At 32.5% G+C, this 18,816-nt stretch overlaps 1 protein-coding gene across 1 annotated transcript; it reads right to left on the reverse strand.

The window, feature by feature from the left end:
- Positions 1-2,596: 2,596 nt before the first annotated feature.
- Positions 2,597-8,452, reverse strand: LOC145328655 (uncharacterized). Its single transcript, XM_080172428.1, has 4 exons — positions 8,415-8,452; positions 6,860-6,916; positions 4,852-4,952; positions 2,597-4,224 (listed from the first exon to the last, which is right to left on the reverse strand). Exons 2-4 carry the CDS (start codon positions 6,899-6,901, stop codon positions 2,661-2,663), a joined length of 1,707 nt encoding a protein of 568 aa, XP_080028554.1. The 5' UTR covers positions 6,902-6,916; positions 8,415-8,452; the 3' UTR covers positions 2,597-2,660.
- Positions 8,453-18,816: the final 10,364 nt, after the last annotated feature.

Genomic DNA, 18,816 nt, shown 5'->3' on the forward strand with positions numbered 1-18,816 from the left:
AAAACCGATTGCATATCTAAATTCTATGAAAAATATAACATCTACTACTTACTAAAAGCACCGGCAAGCTATAAAAATAAAAGTTAAGACACCTTCTTTAATACTTGTTTTGTTACTCGAGGCCAATAAATCTAGTTTTAATCTTTCCGCGGAAAGCTGTCTATAATATGATGCGACAAATAACTATTACCTCCTTATAATAAGCATTACTAATGGATTGGTCGACCAATAAAGAATTATGCCTCGCAGATCTTTATAATGATGTACATGGACATTTAAATACTTTAAAATATTTGAAAAAAATCTAAGAAAATCTATTATTTCAATAATGTTCCTTCCCGCGTAATTTTAGCTAAATATGTTTTGGTAGATTTTCCTACAGTTCAGCAAAAAAAAATAACCATACATAATCTACATGGATTTTAGGAAAAACATATTTCAGATTCTTACTTTGAGTTAGGTTAAATAAGGGTTAGGTTGCACTCTACAGGTAAAATGCGTACGAGCGTACATCCGTACGTCCAACCGAATATGATAGGGATTAATTTCATTTTAGAAAGACCTCTAGGGGTACTTGAGGTGGTGGAGGGTGGAATTATACACCCCCCCTTTTTATCTAAATTTTATTAAAATTGTGAAACAAAAAATAATTGGTTTAATGGGTTAACTTTTTCTAGAGGTAATTTCTATTTGGAGGGGTTGTGGTACCCTCCTCCAAAGTTATAAACCTTTCAAGGCCTTATGAGAGCTACATTGTAAAGGAGATCCTTCGTTACAGACAGATATCCTGTTACTTTTACATTAACTAGCGGCCTTGCCCCAAGAGGTAATTTAAAAAAAGTACTATTGGAGCTGCCACCACTAATTTAAAAAAATAAAAAAAAGTTGTGGGGTGGGGGATTTTTTTTTTTGGGGGGGGGGTTGTTCCACCCCCAAGAAAATAGCTTAAATCCACCACAGGACCAGTAGATATATTCCCTGAATAGTAGAATCCAATCGGTTCAGTCGTTACCGAGATCTTAAGCTTCAGACGGACGGACAGACATAGTTCTACTTTGTATTATAGATAAGGGCATTGAATATGGTTTAATAGCATATAGCTAAAACACAGTTTTTCTACAATTTTAAGGGAACATCACTTTTAGTGTGAGTAAGTGTGGTTTCTGTGTGTATTGTGTGTGTGTGTGTGTGTGTGTGTGTGTGTGTGTGTGTGTGTGTGTGTGTAGGTCAATTACTAATAAGAGTTTTTTTTACAATTTTCTCTGCTAAAAAGTGCAAAGGTTATGTTTTAATTTAATCTAGTGACTGCGCCCCTAATTGACTCTAGGGACGCGTTTAAGATAAGGGGTTAAGTGTCTCGACAGCTTTAACTATAATTTAAAAACATAATTTATAGAGGCGAATACTTTTCGAAGGATGAATGTACCTTACCCCTAAAAAACAGATTAAAATCCATCAGGGACCTATCAGAAGCTTCTATGTAAAGGAGAGTCATATCGGTCCAGGGGTTGGTCAGATATTTTGGTAAAGAAACACAGAGAAACAGACATTCATCCTATTACGTTTATAAAGGACTAGAGTTGGCTCGATATAATTATCTCCCTATTGGCTAGTTTTCTATATGCATATCTATTTCTCAATAAATCTATTTTCCTCACCCGGCATTACTATCTAAAAGAAAGTAAATATTTAATAATCTAAATGATTTTAAAAAGATTTTTTAAATTATATTTTTTCTTTACATTACCATCACCAAAGGGTTAATGATGATGATTACAATTTTAGTTTAATATTTGAACACACAAAGTGTCGCCACAATCGAATTCTTTTAAAACAGAGTTTTCTTACATTTATTATTTTATAAATTTAAATTTTCTTTTTTATGATTAGAAATTAAATACATCAATATAAGGTAAATAGCAACATGAAATGAAAAAAATGAATTTATTTTTAATAAAGTAAAATAATGGGTCTTATCGTTCTGGGCAATGAGAGTTTATTATGGATTATTGGAGCACTATGAGTTTTAATCATATATTCCTTGGAAAACTTGAGCTCGTTTATAGACATTTATTTCCTATATAGATCTGACATGGATCTTGAAGCAATTAAGCAGGCCGTTTTGTACATGTTAAAAATTGGAAGATTTCATTAAATAAAAGTAATCGCAAATATACTTAGTAAATAATTGCAGTTATACTAAAGGAGAAATAACAAGAATGAAAACACCCATAGACAAAAGTAACAATTATTATTAGCGAAGCTATATAATAATTAAGGCCTGTCTTGTAGTTGCTGCGCTATTTATGATCATGATTGCCCTAACACCGATATTAATATGGTTTTAGAATTATATAAAAGGATAAAGATTACAAATACTTTGACAATTTCCGTTTTTTTCTTCAAATTGAGCTCTACCCCCCCCCCCCCCCCCTACTGTTACACTTAAATTTCTCATTATCAGATGAAACTTTTAAAAAAATGCAGTGTGTTATAAGGATATGTCTAAAGAATTAACTAGATTTTTTTATTAATTCCTGTAAAAAAACAATTAAATAAGTTATTTGGCTATTACTTCCCTATTAATTATTATTTGTACTTATCATTTTTAAAAATCAAGAAATCAAAGAATGATACTTTATTTTCATTAAAAATTAGTTTTAGTTAGAATATTCATAATAGTCATAGTCAAAGTAATTATCATCATAATCATAGTTAGAATATTCATAATAGTCATAGTCAGAGTAATTATCATCATAATCATAGTTAGAATATTCATAATAGTCATAGTCAGAGTCATTATCATCATAATCATAGTTAGAATATTCATAATAGTCATAGTCAGAGTCATTATCATCATAATCATAGTTAGAATATTCATAATAGTCATAGTCAGAGTCATTATCATCATAATCATAGTTAGAATATTCATAATAGTCATAGTCAGAGTCATTATCATCATAATCATAGTTAGAATATTCATAATAGTCATAGTCAGAGTCATTATCATCATAATCGTCAGAATAATCAAAGTCCTTAAACTTTAGTATTTCAAGATTTGGTAGCTTGATACTGTTGATATGAAATTCATGTAGATCCTCAATATCTATCATCTGTAATTCAGTGAGAGTTTCTTTGCATGAAGTAATCAATGCTAAAGCAGCATCTCCATTAAGTCTTTCGAAAATACTTTCTAGATGAAGCACTTTAAGATTTGGTAACTGAATACTGTTGATATCATATTCAGATAGATCCTCAATATCTGTCATCTTTAATTCAGTGAGAGTATCTTTGCATGACTGAATCAATGCTAGGGCATCATCTCCATCAAAACCTTCTAGATGAAGTACTTTAAGATTTGGTAACTGAAAACGGTTGATATCATATGCATTAATACTTCCGCAGTTAATCTTTAATTCAGTTAGAGTTTCTTTGCATGACTGAATTAATGCTAGGGTAGCATCTCCTTCAATTCTATCTAGATGAAGTACTTTAAGATTTGGTAACTGAAAACTGTTGATATCATATTCAGATAGATCCTCAATATCTGTCATCTTTAATTCAGTGAGAGTATCTTTGCATGACTGAACCAATGCTATGGCAGCATCTCCACCAATACTATATAGATGAACTACTTTAAGATTTGGTAACTGAAAACTGTTCATAACAGCTACATTTAGATCATCAATTTTTACCATATTTAATTCAGTAAGAGTTTCTCTGCATGACTGAATCAATGCCAGAGCATCATCTGCATTGATAACTTTTAAATGTAATGATTTGATATTGTTCAAGACAGGTAATTTGAGAATAGTGTCACCACGAAGGAATAAAAGACCAATATGTGTTAGAGAATTTGCATTATTCTCCAACACATTTTCAACAAGTTCCTTTGATGTATTCGCCAAACAATTATTTTCAAATTCTATGGTAATTGATTCTAGTTCTAATGGAAAATTATTTTTCACGGGTTGTCTTTGAAGATCATCATTATAAATATGGACATCTAATGCAGTAATATTATCTTTGAATTTTGACAAGATTTCTCTCTTTGTAGCTGAATCTAATTTCTGAATTGTAAGATTTAATTTGATATCCAGTCCATAAGGTCTCTCCATAGCAACATCAAGAGTTCTTTGAATCTTCACAAAATCCTGTCTTGTCATTTCTATTTTGTAGGTTCCAAAAAGCTGTTTAAATTCATTTGATACTCTCTCAAAAAACCTAAATTATTAAGATTAGATTTCCTAAAACATGACCCCCATTACTCCCCCCCCCCCCCTACTATTGACTAAATGGGGTGAGGGATACCTACAAAATTAAGGCAACAGAAGAACCCCCCCCCCCCCCAAAGATGTCCAACCTCAAATTTTTTTTGGGTGGGGGTATTTTACATTTAGGATTTTAAAGCAATACCAGGCGCTTAAAATGAGATATTTAACACTATTTAGCTCCCATAAATGGATCTTCTAGAGCAATAATCAGATCAACAGTTTTTCTGTCTTATTGGAATTCCAGATGGACGGCGCGTTTTAAGCTTTTGGGGTTGGGGGGCCCCAAGTTGCCGAAGGCAAGGGCTAACAAAACTGGTTTTGATATTATGATTATGTACATTTTTATATTTGTAGAAAACTGGATATAATACGATACTATACTTGATTTTTCACTATGGCTGAGAACTGCTTCTACTCTAGCGGATAATTATTGGTTTCTAAGCCATACTGGAAATCAAATTAATAGACAGACAGACAAAGTCAGTTTTGAAGTAAATGTGTTACATTTGATATAAAACCAATAAGACTAGACAGACTGACATGATGCATAACTTGAAATAAAAGGTAAATAACGTACCAAGGAGAGACTCTTCTCAGAAGTTTTATTTCCTTAACTGTTAGGAAAAACAGAATCCTCCTGAAGGCCACCAGAGGAAGAGTCTTAAACTCATCAGCATCCTGTAAAAAGGAAGTGTACTTTTTTACCATTTTTAATTTATATGATTTTTTTTATAAATCCTATTATATAAACAAGCAGCTACGCCCCTAGGAGCCTCTAGGGGCACTCAGGGTGGGAGGGGAAAAATGAACATTCCCCATTTCAAATTTATGTTTTAAAAAGAATAAGTAAATAATATATTTTTTTTTTTTTTGGGGGGGGGTTATTTTTTACTGGGAGAGTGGAGATACCCTTCCCAAAAAGAGTTTAGAACTTTCCCAGGACCTACAAGAATCTTTACTGTAAAGGAGAACTATATAGGTATCGAGATCCTTCCCTACAGACAAAAAAAACTTATTACTTTATATATTAGGATATATAAAGTTTTTTGTTTTGTTTATAATATCATTAACTATTGGACCCTTTGAGTTTTCCATTACTAGAAGCTTGACATATGTCCTGGGATTCTCTTAGTGCTATTTTATTTTTAAAAAGCGATGCTTTTTTATAATAAGGGTCGGTCAGTTCGTCTGTCCGTCCGTCCGCCAGTCCGTCCGTAACGGAGAGCTTTTTTCGTTAATTGGGGCATGTTAAAATTGTCCTATCGATTTCAAACTTTGCATGGTGATTCCTGTAGTAGTTAGGTACCATTTAGAAAGCTAGCAACTCTATAACCGTTACCAGAATGTTTGTACGTTCATTTTAAACATGTTGATTTTTAAACTTTTTGAACAACAAGTTTTTATGTGATAAAATCATCCGATTAATCCGATTTTTGGATTACTGATTCCTATTACAATAAGTTACAATATTTTGAGCGAAGCATCTCTATAATCAAGTCCTAAAAATGTCAGTATGTTCTTAAACAGAATACTGTATTAATGTAAATAATGTATTTAATCTACGCATAATTTTGTCAAAACTTATATATTCATATTTTTTTTTATATTCAGTTCTGACACTCTACAAGAGTTAATGTTCGTCTGTCATACCGTTTCAGAGCTTCGCTTTTATGGATGTTGTCATCCTTGTTAGATAAAGGTCTCAGTATGGTTTTAGGATATTTTCAGCTCTTCTTCTCCTAATACAAAGACTCAAGATGCGAGGGATGCAGCCACTGGTAGTTCAAAGTGGAAAAATAAATATACAAGGATGACAACATCCATAAGTAGCGAAGCACAAAAATTATGTATAAGAATAACAAGGAATTCAAAGAACCTTCGTAACATCTTTTTTTATATTTTTCTATATTTATGTTTTTATTATGACTGAATGACTGACCATCAAAGTAAATTACATACTGGGTGCTGAAGTGCTGAAACAACGGAAAATTATTTTAATACTGTCATTCCAAAAAAGTTTTAAAATAGGACCAAAAACACCAAATATATGAAGAAATATTTAAAAACATAAAAATAGCCAAAAACCTGTTATTAGGCAGCAACAATTTAATGTGCATACCTATAGGAATAGCCTAACCTACACAGGTGGAGTTTATAATGGCTGTTTAAGAGAAAATAGGTATTTCCCTCAAAGTGCCTATTCAATACATCTTAATATGTGTGGGAGTGGTTTTTATGCTCGACTAAGGCTCTAACCCTGTGGGACTATATCCCTTTGTGGTCCAGATGCAATCAGAGGGAAATCTAACCACACAAATATTGGGACAAAAAATGGTAGTAAAATTTTTCCATTATAGCTTCGAAACCGACTAACATCCGTTGAATTAGACCCGATTCTTAACCATACTGAAGAATCATGTATAGAATCATAACATTGACAATTTCCCACAAATATTAAAATAATTATTATAAAAACTAATAATAATAACAAAACTGGTTTTAATTTTTCACTTTTATATCCACAGAAAGCTGTCTATAAAACATTACAATAAATAATTATCACTGTATAAATGTAAAGAACCAACCTCTAAGTGAACCTGAAATCTTTGATGAAGATTATCCGCCATTGTAACAAACAATACCTTAAAATCGAAGCAGCTTTTAGTGCCTAAAAGAAATTACGTCATACAATCAAATGACCAGTATACATATATGTATTTTACCATTGGCCAATTAAAATGTATACTGGCCTATCATTGGTTATTTGTATTGTATGTAGTCATTTTTTTATAGGCACTATAAGCTGCTTCCTTAAAATCTAATAATATTTATCAAAAGCGAAGCTTTTCTATAATTAGGGTCGATCCTTCCATCCATTCATAACGGATATTTGTTATTGTACATTTATACATGTTATTTTTCTATCCATTTAAAATTTTGCATGTTAATTCCTATGACAGTTGGGTATGATCTAAGAAGCGTAGCAGCTCTATAATCGATACCAGAATGTCCGTACGTCCATTTTTACATATGTTGATTTTTAACTTTTTTAACAACAAATTTTTATGCATTATAATTATCCGATTTTTGGAATACTGATTCCTAGGAAAACAATATACAAGCAAATCATCTCAAATAATCAAGTTCTAAAAATGTAAGTATGTCTTTAAACATTAGCCTGCAATTTTGTTTCGAATTTTTTACATTTATATTCTGCTTATTCAGTTCTGACACTACAAGTGTTAATGTTCATTTGTCTGTTTCAGAGCTTCGCTTTTATGGTTGTTGTCATCCTTGTTTCTATCAAACAATTAAGAATACATAAAAGGTGTTTTAAAAAAACTTAATAGCTTCACTTTTTTCAATAGGAACCTTACAGTTTTGGTGCAAAACTAATATCTAAAAAATAATTCAATTCATGATCAATCAATGCAAGTAAGAAAACAATATTAGATTTTGATTCTACTCAACCCTCCACACTGCTACAGCTTGATACCTAGCCCTTGAGGACAAACTTGCTCGACCATAAAAGTGTCTATTTTATTTAAATTTAAGACAAGTTTGTCTTTAAGAAAAAGATCCTGTCATAAGTAGTAAGTACTTGAATTCTTGTAGATAGACACCATAATATTTGATGTGGCATGCAAAGACCTTTATATAGACACCTTAACCAGGTTTCAAACACAATCCTAACTTATTTGGCATAAAAAGAAGGACCTTGCAAACGTCGAGAACAAAAATAGACAGAGCCGTCATATCTCAATGTTTAATGGGTCTGTCTTTTTGATGGCAAATTGGCAAAGATTGAGTTAGAAGTCTAGGTAAGGTGTCTATAGAGAGGTCATTAAATGCCCCATCAAAAACTCTATTCATTATGGGGTCTATCTCTAAGATTCCAAGCGATGCTGTGAGTATTGGTGCAAAAAATATGACGTAACAAAAAAAATTAGCCAATGAGAGGCCGTTATTGACCAATGGTAAAATTATAGTGGCCTCTCATTGGCTAATTTTTTTTGTTACGTCATATTTTTTCCACCAATACTCACAGCATCTTCCAAGCACTTAGATTATTTAAACTTTTAGTGATTGTTTTTTTTAACATACTTTATTATATAATTTATGATTTAAATATAAAATTACCTCGTTTGCTTAATATGAAGTTGAATTGATAAACAGAGAAAGATAAAAACAAATTATTCATATTTATAACTTTTTTTTATCTTTTATTATTTGCGTAATGAAATACAGGGTGAGGCTTGTGAGTTCATCCATAACGGTTAGCTCTTATCGTTAATTTAGGCATGCTATAATTAACATACCGATTTCAAACTTGTTATGATGATTCCTGTAATAATTAGGTATGCTTTAGAAAGCGGAGAAACTCTACAAATGTAACCAAAAAGGACGTAAAACCATTTTAAAAATGTTGTTTTATTTTTTTAAAACTATAATTAACCTACCGATTTCAAACTTGTTATGTAATTTCTATAACAATGAGGTATGCTTTAGAAAGCAACTCTACAAATTTAACCAAAAAAAAACATTTAAAACATGTTGTTTTAACATACAAACCCTAGATACATCAAACAGTAGATACGACAAACGCTAGAAGTTGACAAACACTAGAATATGACAAACGCTAGATTTTTTCTAAAGGCGACAAACAATAGATACCTACCGATTTCAAACTTGGCATGCTGATTCCTATAACAGTTAGGCATGCTTTAGAAAGCGTAGCAACTCTACAAATGTAATTAAAAAGGTCATAAGTCCATTTAAAATATGTTTTTAACTATTTTTATGTGATATTCTATATAATAATACTATTTTTGGTTTTTTTAAAAATTCATATTTTGCTTTTTAAGTTCTGGCGCTCTACATTAGTTAAAGTTTGTAGGTCCTACCTCTTATTATATGTGCATATTACATTTAGAGCAAAACAGATAGCGTAGCAACTTTTTAATCATTACCAGAAAGTCAGTACGTCCCTTTAAAACATGCTGATTTGTTAACAACATTTTTTTGTATGATATAATTATCCTCTTCATGTGATTCTTAGAAAACATGGTAAAGTATTATAAGCAAGGCAACTCTATAATCTAATCCTAAAATTAAAATTATGTCCTTTAATTGTATCCTATATTTACGCAATTTTGCAAATTAAAGTAATGATTTACTTATAAAGTTCTGGCACCTTACGTGAGTTATTGTTCGTTTTTTCTCGTATTCATTCGAATCCGGTGGATAGGAACCGGTTCTCATCTATACGAAAAAACTATGTCTAGCATCGTATTATAACCAGCTTTCTACGAATATAAAAATGTTAAAACCAGTTTTTTTAGCCGGTGCCTTCGGCACCTCGGGACTAAAAAAACTAGTTTTAATCTTATGATTGTACATCCTATATCCGCGGAAAGCCGTTTATAATACGATGCGAGAAATAACTATTCTTACTTCTTATTTTAGAGCTTCACTTTAAGGATGTTGTCATCCTTATTTAGCTATGTTTTTTGCAAATAATTAAATTCTCTTTGTTTGAGAATATCAAATTGCATAATTAAGCTTTCTTAGAATTAATATTTGGGCACCATGTTTGATTTATGAGTTCATTAATGTAAAATAATAGAGGGGACATGAGTTATATGTAACTTTGCGCACACGGTGGAGACCCTGTCCCGTTTTTGTATTAGGTCTTTGAAATCGCCTAATAGTGTCGGAAGTATAAACACAGCCATGTCTCTTCAAAAGAACAGAAAGCAATTTTCTAGTAGACGAAAAGGATATCCACCATTTGGGTCAGGTAGTTGTCTGGATTATACATCAATATCTATACATTTATTATCTGACCGGCAGCACTGAGCCTTTTCAACAAATCGTACATGCTGACTGTTTATCAATATCCAGGACATAACAAGACGACAAATCTTTCAGACAAAGGTCTTGCCATTAATGGTCTGATTATCTGCTTGACGCATCAGAAGTATATGCATTGTATTTTTTTTTTGAATTTTTCAAAAATAACAAGTTTATAATTACAATAACACTAAAAAGATATATGTATAAATGAACGGACAAACTTTAATGAAGAGTGTATTATTAATGTGCATCGGACAACATCCATCTTTTACAGCAGCTGAGAAAAAACACAAAAAAATAGTAGGTCATATGGACAAAGTGAGTTGTAGCAGTCTTGGAAGATAAAATTTCTTTATCTTTTCTTTGCTTATATGCCTTCATAATCCTTGTTGAAGAAAATAAGTTTAAAATTAAACTGTGTTTGATTAATTGACTAGGACAGGACTAGCTTGCCTTCTGGTAGGGCTTGGCAGCCGCGCAGCAGCAGCTAGTAAGCATCAAGGAAATAAACCTTTTAAAATTTCAAAATCAGCTGGAATTCCAAACCTGACCCACATATGCCAATCCTTCTTTTTTTAAAGTCATAAAACATCAAAACCGGTTTAAATTTGAGGCTTAGTCGAAGCTGACACTCGGCTGCCGAGCCTAAGTTTCAAGGGTCAATACCCCCTCCCTCCTCCTACCTTCTCGATTCCAACATTTTCTTGGACATAACAAGGATGACATTGTCTCAAAAACTTAACTTACTTTTATACATTCTTGATTAGTTGGTCCAAACTTTTCAACCTATAATTTTAATCTACAGAAGATAATTTATTTAACATCTTTTGGGAGGTAGATCAATTCGTCGTCCATTGTTATATTTCCTAGCAAATGCAACTTGGCCGAAAAGCTGTAACAGGTGAATTGCAGAACAGCTACGCGTAAAACAAAATTATCCCCTTTTTATAAAATCCATAGAATTACGCACTAATCATTTATTATAAAAATTGTGAGGGAGGGAAAAGGTTGTCAACAAATCAAGAAAAAAATGTGTGCCTTCTTGCCAACATATTAGCTAGCCTAAGATCTTGCTAACTGTATAACCGATATGTTTCTTCTTTAAAATGAAGCTTCTTATAAGCTCAGGAAAGGTTTTTAGCTATTTTAGCGGAGGGTACCTCCACATTAATAAAAGAAATCAAACTCAGTAAAAAGTGACTTCCCTTAAAATTGCTTTATACTTAAAAAAAATACAAACCTTAACCTTACCTCCCCCTCCCCTCTACCTTTGACTCAAGTTAAAGGCCTCTAGAGGCGTATCTGATAAGTTAAGGAAATATGGTTTAATAAATTGCACGATTACTTACATGACAAGAAAACTGTTTGATTGTTTGATATCAACGCATGGCCCTAAGGCACTAACATCCCAACATATTGTAGACAACCTACAATCTTTGAATAGGGATAAGTTGCATCTGTTTACGAAGCAAGGCATTAACCCCCTGCTCGTATTTCTAATTTTGTTTAATATAGCAGAAGTAGGTAAAACTTTTAACGTCTTTCCATATGGCGCGGCTTTAGTCGAGATTCGAACTAAACACCTCTCCAAGCATGTTGACTTGTGGGGTAACTTCGCTATTTTATCGTTGTTTCATTTTGTTTGAATATGGAAACACTATTTTTGAGAAAATTATATAATGTTCAAATTGGCAATTTAATTTTTTTAAGGGAATACATTTATCAAATTTTAAACTGGCATTTTTAGTCTAATAGCATATAGGATGACAAGGATGACAACATATCAAAAGGGTGAATGTATGCTTTCTGTCCAATACGATCTGTTGAATAGCAAGAATTCATCAAAGTATACATTTGTTATTGGTCTGTAAGTAGAGCAGCTAAAACAATCTTACATTTTTTTACACATTTAGTAAAGGTAAAGTTTAGATTACAAATAATAAGTGAAGAAAATTAATCTACTGCAATCATCAAATTTCTTCTGCTTATGTAGGGAGTAGTCTGTATGTGTGTACTGAAGAATCTCGCTAACTGCTGAACTGTTATGATATGAATCTCCTTTAATGTGTAGCTTCTCATAGGTCCTGGGAAGGTTTATAATATCATGGGAACGGGAAGGATCTCTCTAACCACTGAACCGATATGGTAGTTTTAAAATCTTAATATGGAGAGTCAACTCCCCCCCCCCCCCCTCCCTTTTCCTCAAAGGGTCTATAGGGGCGTAGCCGCTAGTACTAGATATAGTGTGAAAGTAGGAGAAACAAAAAGTTAAAGGTTTTTACAAAAAAAAAGTTTTTACAAAACAGCTAGTAAATATACAGCTAGAATTGCCATATCAATTTTCTACCAGAATACAAAAAATATCCAAGGGGTTTTAGAAAAGCAGATAACCGGCCTTTTAATGACAAAACATTTATTTAAAAGTCCTTACTGTAAATTGTACTATTGTAGCATCTTTTTCTTGGTCAAGGCATTCACTTACTAGTTTGATTTTAATAATTCATATCAACTATCTTTTTATATACAATTGAAATGTTATTCTGTCTATCCGTTAGGATAAAGCTAACCACTGAACCATTTATGGACAATAAATGGCTCTTTTCATGGTTTTAAAAATTGGTATTTTTGACTGCAAAAAAAGAGAGAGAGAGAGAGACACATATAAAGTTTATCTGTCATCAAGTATTAATGTCCTTTTTCTATCAATGTCAAAATTTTGTTGCGAAGCTACTCTATAAGTTACCGTGTCTGTCCGCATGTCGGTTAGGCTGCACTGTTTAATTAAATTTTTATGTAGTGAAACTCAGGAAAATTAAGGGATAAGATGATAAATTTGTATTCATTCCCAATGATAATAAATCAAATTACCTCTTTTGTGGATTAATTTATTAGTTGAAGCAGGTGGAATGTCTTGGGCCTTGAACAGGCAAAACTCATTACTTCTAGAAAAAGGAGGTGCAATTAAAAAGTTGATTGTTTGATTGCTATTACCTCGTCCCAATAAGTTAATTAGGTAGGTATTCGGTTGTAGAGTAGCTGCTCTTCTAAATATGTCTGTCCATTGGATAATTTTAGGTGTATGGATATTTTACATAGCCCTAGGCTTTTCAATTAATATAAATATAATACAATATTAGAATCTATTGTAATCTAATGTACAAAAGAGTATTATCGATATATAATTAATTGGATGTTGCACCAGATTTTCGTGTAAAATAATAAGATGTTACTCGCAGCTGGCTAAATTAACGATTCCTCTCCTACACATGAACGAACTGACTAATAAATGAGTTTCATGTCAATATTTCCACGTATACTATATCCATTCAAAGAGTATATTATATTATGTTGATATTCATACTTTGTACAAAAATCATCCTCGTTTACTTTGTACTTAGTTAGCGACGTTGGAATTTATTTTCCAGTATTGTTTCCAAACCGATTAATATCCCCTGGATTAGAACCGGTTCTTATCCATACTGAAAATCATGTATTTATACAACTTTCCTGAATAATGAAATAAAAATCTTAAAATGAATACCCGAAAACTTTAATTTAGTCTTATATTTTTTTATTTAACATCTGCTGAAAGCTGTCTATAATACGATCCGATAAATAACAATTTTTATAGATAGGAGGATACAATTGACCCCCACCGCCAATTTTTTTGGGGGTTATATCTCTTGGGAGGGAGATGGTACCCTCCCACAAAGCTACCCTGTAAAGGAGAACCATATCGGTTCAGCGGTTAGCGAGATCCTTTGGTACAAACAAACAGACAGACAGATCAACATACTGTTGCTTAATTATAAGAATATCTATTTGGAATTAAAAGTTTAGCAGTTTTCTGGGTATTGTTTGAGTAGAAATATCCAATTAAGAAACAAAAGGATACAATTTAGGGGCAAAATATCTTTTTATGTAAGTGGTCACTTCCCTTCACTATAAGCAGAACTAGAAACTAAATTGTACAAAAATGTGTTGCAAAACTGCTTAAATATAGGATACTGTTGTAAGTATTGGACATACTTAAATTCTTAGAACTTGATTGATCTTTTTCTAAAAGCTTGTGCTCTGTTGTCGTAGGAATCAATGATTTAAAAATCAGATGAATAGTAAGATTTTATTGCATAAGAAAATTGTTACAAAAATTAAAATCAAATTGTTTTAAATGGAACTACGAACATTCTGGTAACAATAAATCGTACCTAACCTAACTATTACGGGAGTCACCATGTCAAATTGAAATCGATAGGACAATTCTATCATTAGAGCTATCCGTTTATGTATAATGGACATACCGACCCTACCCTCTTTATGGAAAAGTTTTGCTTTTTAAATAAGGAAAGAGGGAGGGGGCTGGGGGGGGAGGGGTTTGGTTAAAACTTACTTACTTACTTATCCGCGTCTTGCTTTTTCAGCAAATTCGGCCACTGCAATCCTCCAGGAGGGACGGTCTTTAGCCAATGCTTCTGCCTCTCCCCATGTCAGTTCCATCATCTCCAGCTCTTACATAGCAATAAAAGGTATTCTATTCTTTTTGTTAGGATAGAGATTGTAAAAAGTAATGAATGTAAGTAAATTTCCAGCTTCGAAACCAATTAATATCCGCTGGATTAGAACCGATTCTCTGCTATGCTGAAAAATCATGAATTGCAAAATTAAAATTATTACAATATTATAAGCCAAGCTTCTCTATAATCAAGTCGTAAAATTGTCCTTAAATAGTATTCTGTATTAAGTCAGTTTTGCAACAAATTTACTTAAACTTCTGTTTAAACTTCAATATATATTTATATTCTGATTGTTCAGTTCTGACACTCTACAAGTGTTAATGTTCGTATGTCCAACATTTTCAGATCTTCGCTTATCGTCGGGGATATTAACATGGCCACCAATTCGCTATATAAGAGCAGAAAGTAATTTTCTAGCAGACGAAAAAGGTCCCCACCACTGGATCCAGGTAGTTATCTGGATTAAATACCTCTCAGAATTTAGACAATCAATAATTTCCTACACCCATTTGATGTCGAAAAAAAACAGTTTTCAGGGAGGAAGGTGAAATTAGCAAGGAGGGAGTGGACATTTGGCTGTTTATTACACTAGTCCCAAAAGTTTTAAGTTGTCGTTTTAATATTCGTTAATTCTAAACAACTTAGCGGACTTTTGATTTGTCGGTTTAAAATTGCTCTCATCCAAACGTTTGAACCACTAATTGTTATCTACAGAAGGGGTAATTCTTGTGGTTTAACATCAATTTATTGGACTTGTCTTATCCCTTTAGATCCCTGGAAAATTAGACTGTGAATCGAACTAGTACTCAAATTTGTATTTTTAACACGTTCTCCCATTCGTTAAGAGCGATTGGAAAAAATCTCGAATGAAACTACAATACTTTAGGGTACAATTTTGGAAATAATTTTAATGGATGTGGAAACAGAAGTTTGTACATTAAAATAGTAGCTACGTTTGTTTGATAGTTGTAATGATGATCATTCCCATGCAAACAAATTTTACCAAAACATTTATATTCTCTAAATTATTTAGTTGCTAGAAGCGTAGCTTCTCTGTGATTCTGTTCGTTTGTCTGATTTTTTCTTTTCGGGTATAGTCCCTTTCGTTGCAACGCTTCTTAAGAGGCGTTTCGTCGTATTTTCACAGTAGCTTTTCCCCTATTTCTATCCCCTGCGGGGCGCACATAACCTAAAATAACCTATAAAAACGTTCGTAATAGGCGTTGCCACGAAAAGGCTGTACCCCCCTTTTCTTCAACGTGTTTATATTGTTATGAGCGATGAAAATCTATAAATTACATTATCCGTCTGTCTGACCTATGCGCAAACAAAATCTACACAAATTGTTTTGTCTCATAGATTTTTTCGGCTTTTTATACAGATCTGCATGCAGCTGACGTTATTGGTGATGATTCCTATGACACATGCAAAGAAGATCTTCTTTGGACCCATGTGCATCCAGTCTATACATTGTTTTGTCTGTCAGTTTGTCGGTAATTCTCTGAAAGTCATTTATTTTTTTTACAGCGGGTAGTTTGATTTAATAAAATTATTCTTGTTATATAAAACAATCATTTATCATTTGTAATGCATGGCAATTGTTGAAATCAACATTCAACAGTTGTTTTTACAAGGATTATAACGTTCAAATGTAAAAAAAGATTTTGATCGTTATATAAAAGTAACAGGATCTGTCAGTGTGTTTCTGTCTGTCTGTGCCTAAGGATCTTGCTAACCGCGGAACCGAAATGGTTCTCCTTTAAAGTGTAGCTTTTCATAGGTCCTGGGAAGGTTTATACCTATTTGGGGGGATGGTACCACCACCCTTCCAAGAAAAATTGCCTGTACAAAAATATTAAATGGCATTGGACAGTAAATTATAATGGCTCCTAAAGCTTATTAACACCTAACTTAAACTCTTAATCTACATAAGAATTAATTTGTTTGTCATTCTTAGGGGTGTATATTAATTTATCATCCATATTGGTTATAATAATTCTTCTACTGAATACTTTTTACAATAAATTTAACTAGTGCCTTCGGCATCTCTTGGCTAACAAAACTGGTTTTAATTTTATAGTTGTACATCTTTATATTTGCGAAAAACTGTTTATAATATGATGTAAGAAATAACTACTAACATTTTGTCACAGTTAAAGACATATATATGACATGTACAAGAACTTGTGGAAAATACTACGCTTTATATTAAACTTTAGAGAATCTTCGCTTATCTAGAAAAACCCGCAACAATTTATTTAGCAAAGTCTTTGAACTTGAATATTTTTGATTTATTTATTTGAAGTGGTTTTGTCCATTGCACGGATGTTCTTAAAATCATGTTTGTCCGTTTGTTTGTCCGTTCTAAGGTTAAGAAAGTACTATCTGTGTTTTCTCTTTAAGTTTCTTGTTAAGCACAAGACACCTCCCAATTTGTTAAAGGGGTGGGATAGGTTAGTTTTTCGTCTGTTGAGGTTAGGTTTGGTTATATTGGTTACTGGGTAATCTCCCATGGCTATAACCCCCCCCCCCTAACAGGAATAACACATAAGAAAATTCAACCCTCCCCCTTGTATTTTAAAATTAAATTGCAGCGCTACTTATGGAATAATTATTCTTGTTGATTAATTCATTTGGAGTGGTTTTAATGTAAAGGTTTTTATACAAAAAAATACCACAAAATAAAATTAATGTTTTTGTCAGAAAATCAAATAAATCTGCATAAAAATAAAGAGCGGTTTCTCTCAAAGAGCACAGAAAAATAAATTGAAAATAAGAAGTGTAAGTTTTTCTTAAAGGGCAGGGTATGTTAGGTTTAAATAGGTACAAGGTAGCCCCGTAAGGGGGTTAGACATAACAAAAACATCCCCTTTCTTCAAAAGTTTTTTTTGGGATGAGGGATGTTATGCGCTCGCAAGGCACTAAAAGGGATTCCTTGTATATTTAAGACAAATATAAAAAACTTTTTGAAATTTTCTGAAAATTTAAATATTTAATAATTTTCTTAATTAAGATGAAGAATAGAATGTAACAAGGGTGACAGCATCCATAAGTAGCGAAGCTCAGAAATTATGAATGTATATTATGAATATATTTACCATATACCAGTGTCATCCTATATATTTGATGAAATAGGGAAATGACGAAAACTTCAAAATCACGCAACCTTTAAATCACGAAAAATTAAAAATCTAGGAATCGATCTAGCACCACAATATATAAACAAATCTTAATGAAACTTGATGGAAATATGTAGACTATTAGCATATTCAATCCCTGATAATTTCAGCCGTAAATTTTGAATAGGAATTGAGAAAACAATAGAAAACCTAAAAATCTAGGAATCGATCTAGCACCCCTATTAATAAAAAATCGTAATAAAACTTAAGGAAAACATGTAAAATGTAAATTTAAGCAATCCCTGAAAATTTCAGCCCATTATCTTAAAAAGGAGTTGAGAAAATCAGAAAAACATGAAAATGTAGGAATCGATCTAGCACCCCAAATGACAGACGGTTGGACAAAACAATGTATAGATTAGATGGGCATATGTTATAAGAATCTTCACTAAAAATTTCAGCTGTCTATCTTTTATAGGAGCCGAGAAAATCACGTTTCCCCCACTTTGTCTCAGACGGACGAACAGACGGACGGACATTTCGAATTATAGAGTAGCTTCGCTACTTATAAGGAAGGCCAAATAAAAAGACAAGTACAATTTTTTCAATAAGTAGTAAATTATGTGTAACTAGCAGCTACGCCCCTAGAGGCCTCTAGGGGCACTTGAGGAGGGGGGAGTCGAATTTGATTACCCAATTTCTTATTTTAGATTTTAAAAGTAAAAAAAAATATTACGTTTGACGTTTATGTTCGCGTTGAACTCTCTTTCTAAAATTGAGAACGTAAAAAAAATTTCGTTTTTTTGTGAATTCTCTTGGGAGGGTGGTGGTACCCTCCCCCAAAATAGTTAAAAACCTTCCTGGGACATATAAGAATCTACCCTGTTAAGGAGAACCCGATCGGTTCAGCGGTTAGCGAGATTCTTCGGTACAGACACACAAACACACAAACACACAGACAAACAGACATCCTGTTACTTTAGTATAAGGACTAGCGGCTTCGCCCCTAGCCTCTAGGGGCTTTGCCCCAAGAGGTTTGATCAACCTAATTTT

This window comes from Acartia tonsa, chromosome 9, assembly GCF_053477335.1.
Source record: "Acartia tonsa isolate MP-2025a chromosome 9, ASM5347733v1, whole genome shotgun sequence".
In the NCBI taxonomy this organism is placed as follows: domain Eukaryota; kingdom Metazoa; phylum Arthropoda; class Copepoda; order Calanoida; family Acartiidae; genus Acartia; species Acartia tonsa.

Coding starts and splice junctions, on each gene's coding strand:
- LOC145328655 (XM_080172428.1), bottom strand. CDS start 6,901: ATGGCGGATAATCTTCATCAAAGATTTCAGGTTCACTTAGAG. Junction 4,953..6,859: donor GATTTCAGGTTCACTTAGAG/GTTGGTTCTTTA, acceptor TCCTTTTTACAG/GATGCTGATGAGTTTAAGAC. Junction 4,225..4,851: donor CTGAGAAGAGTCTCTCCTTG/GTACGTTATTTA, acceptor TTAATAATTTAG/GTTTTTTGAGAGAGTATCAA.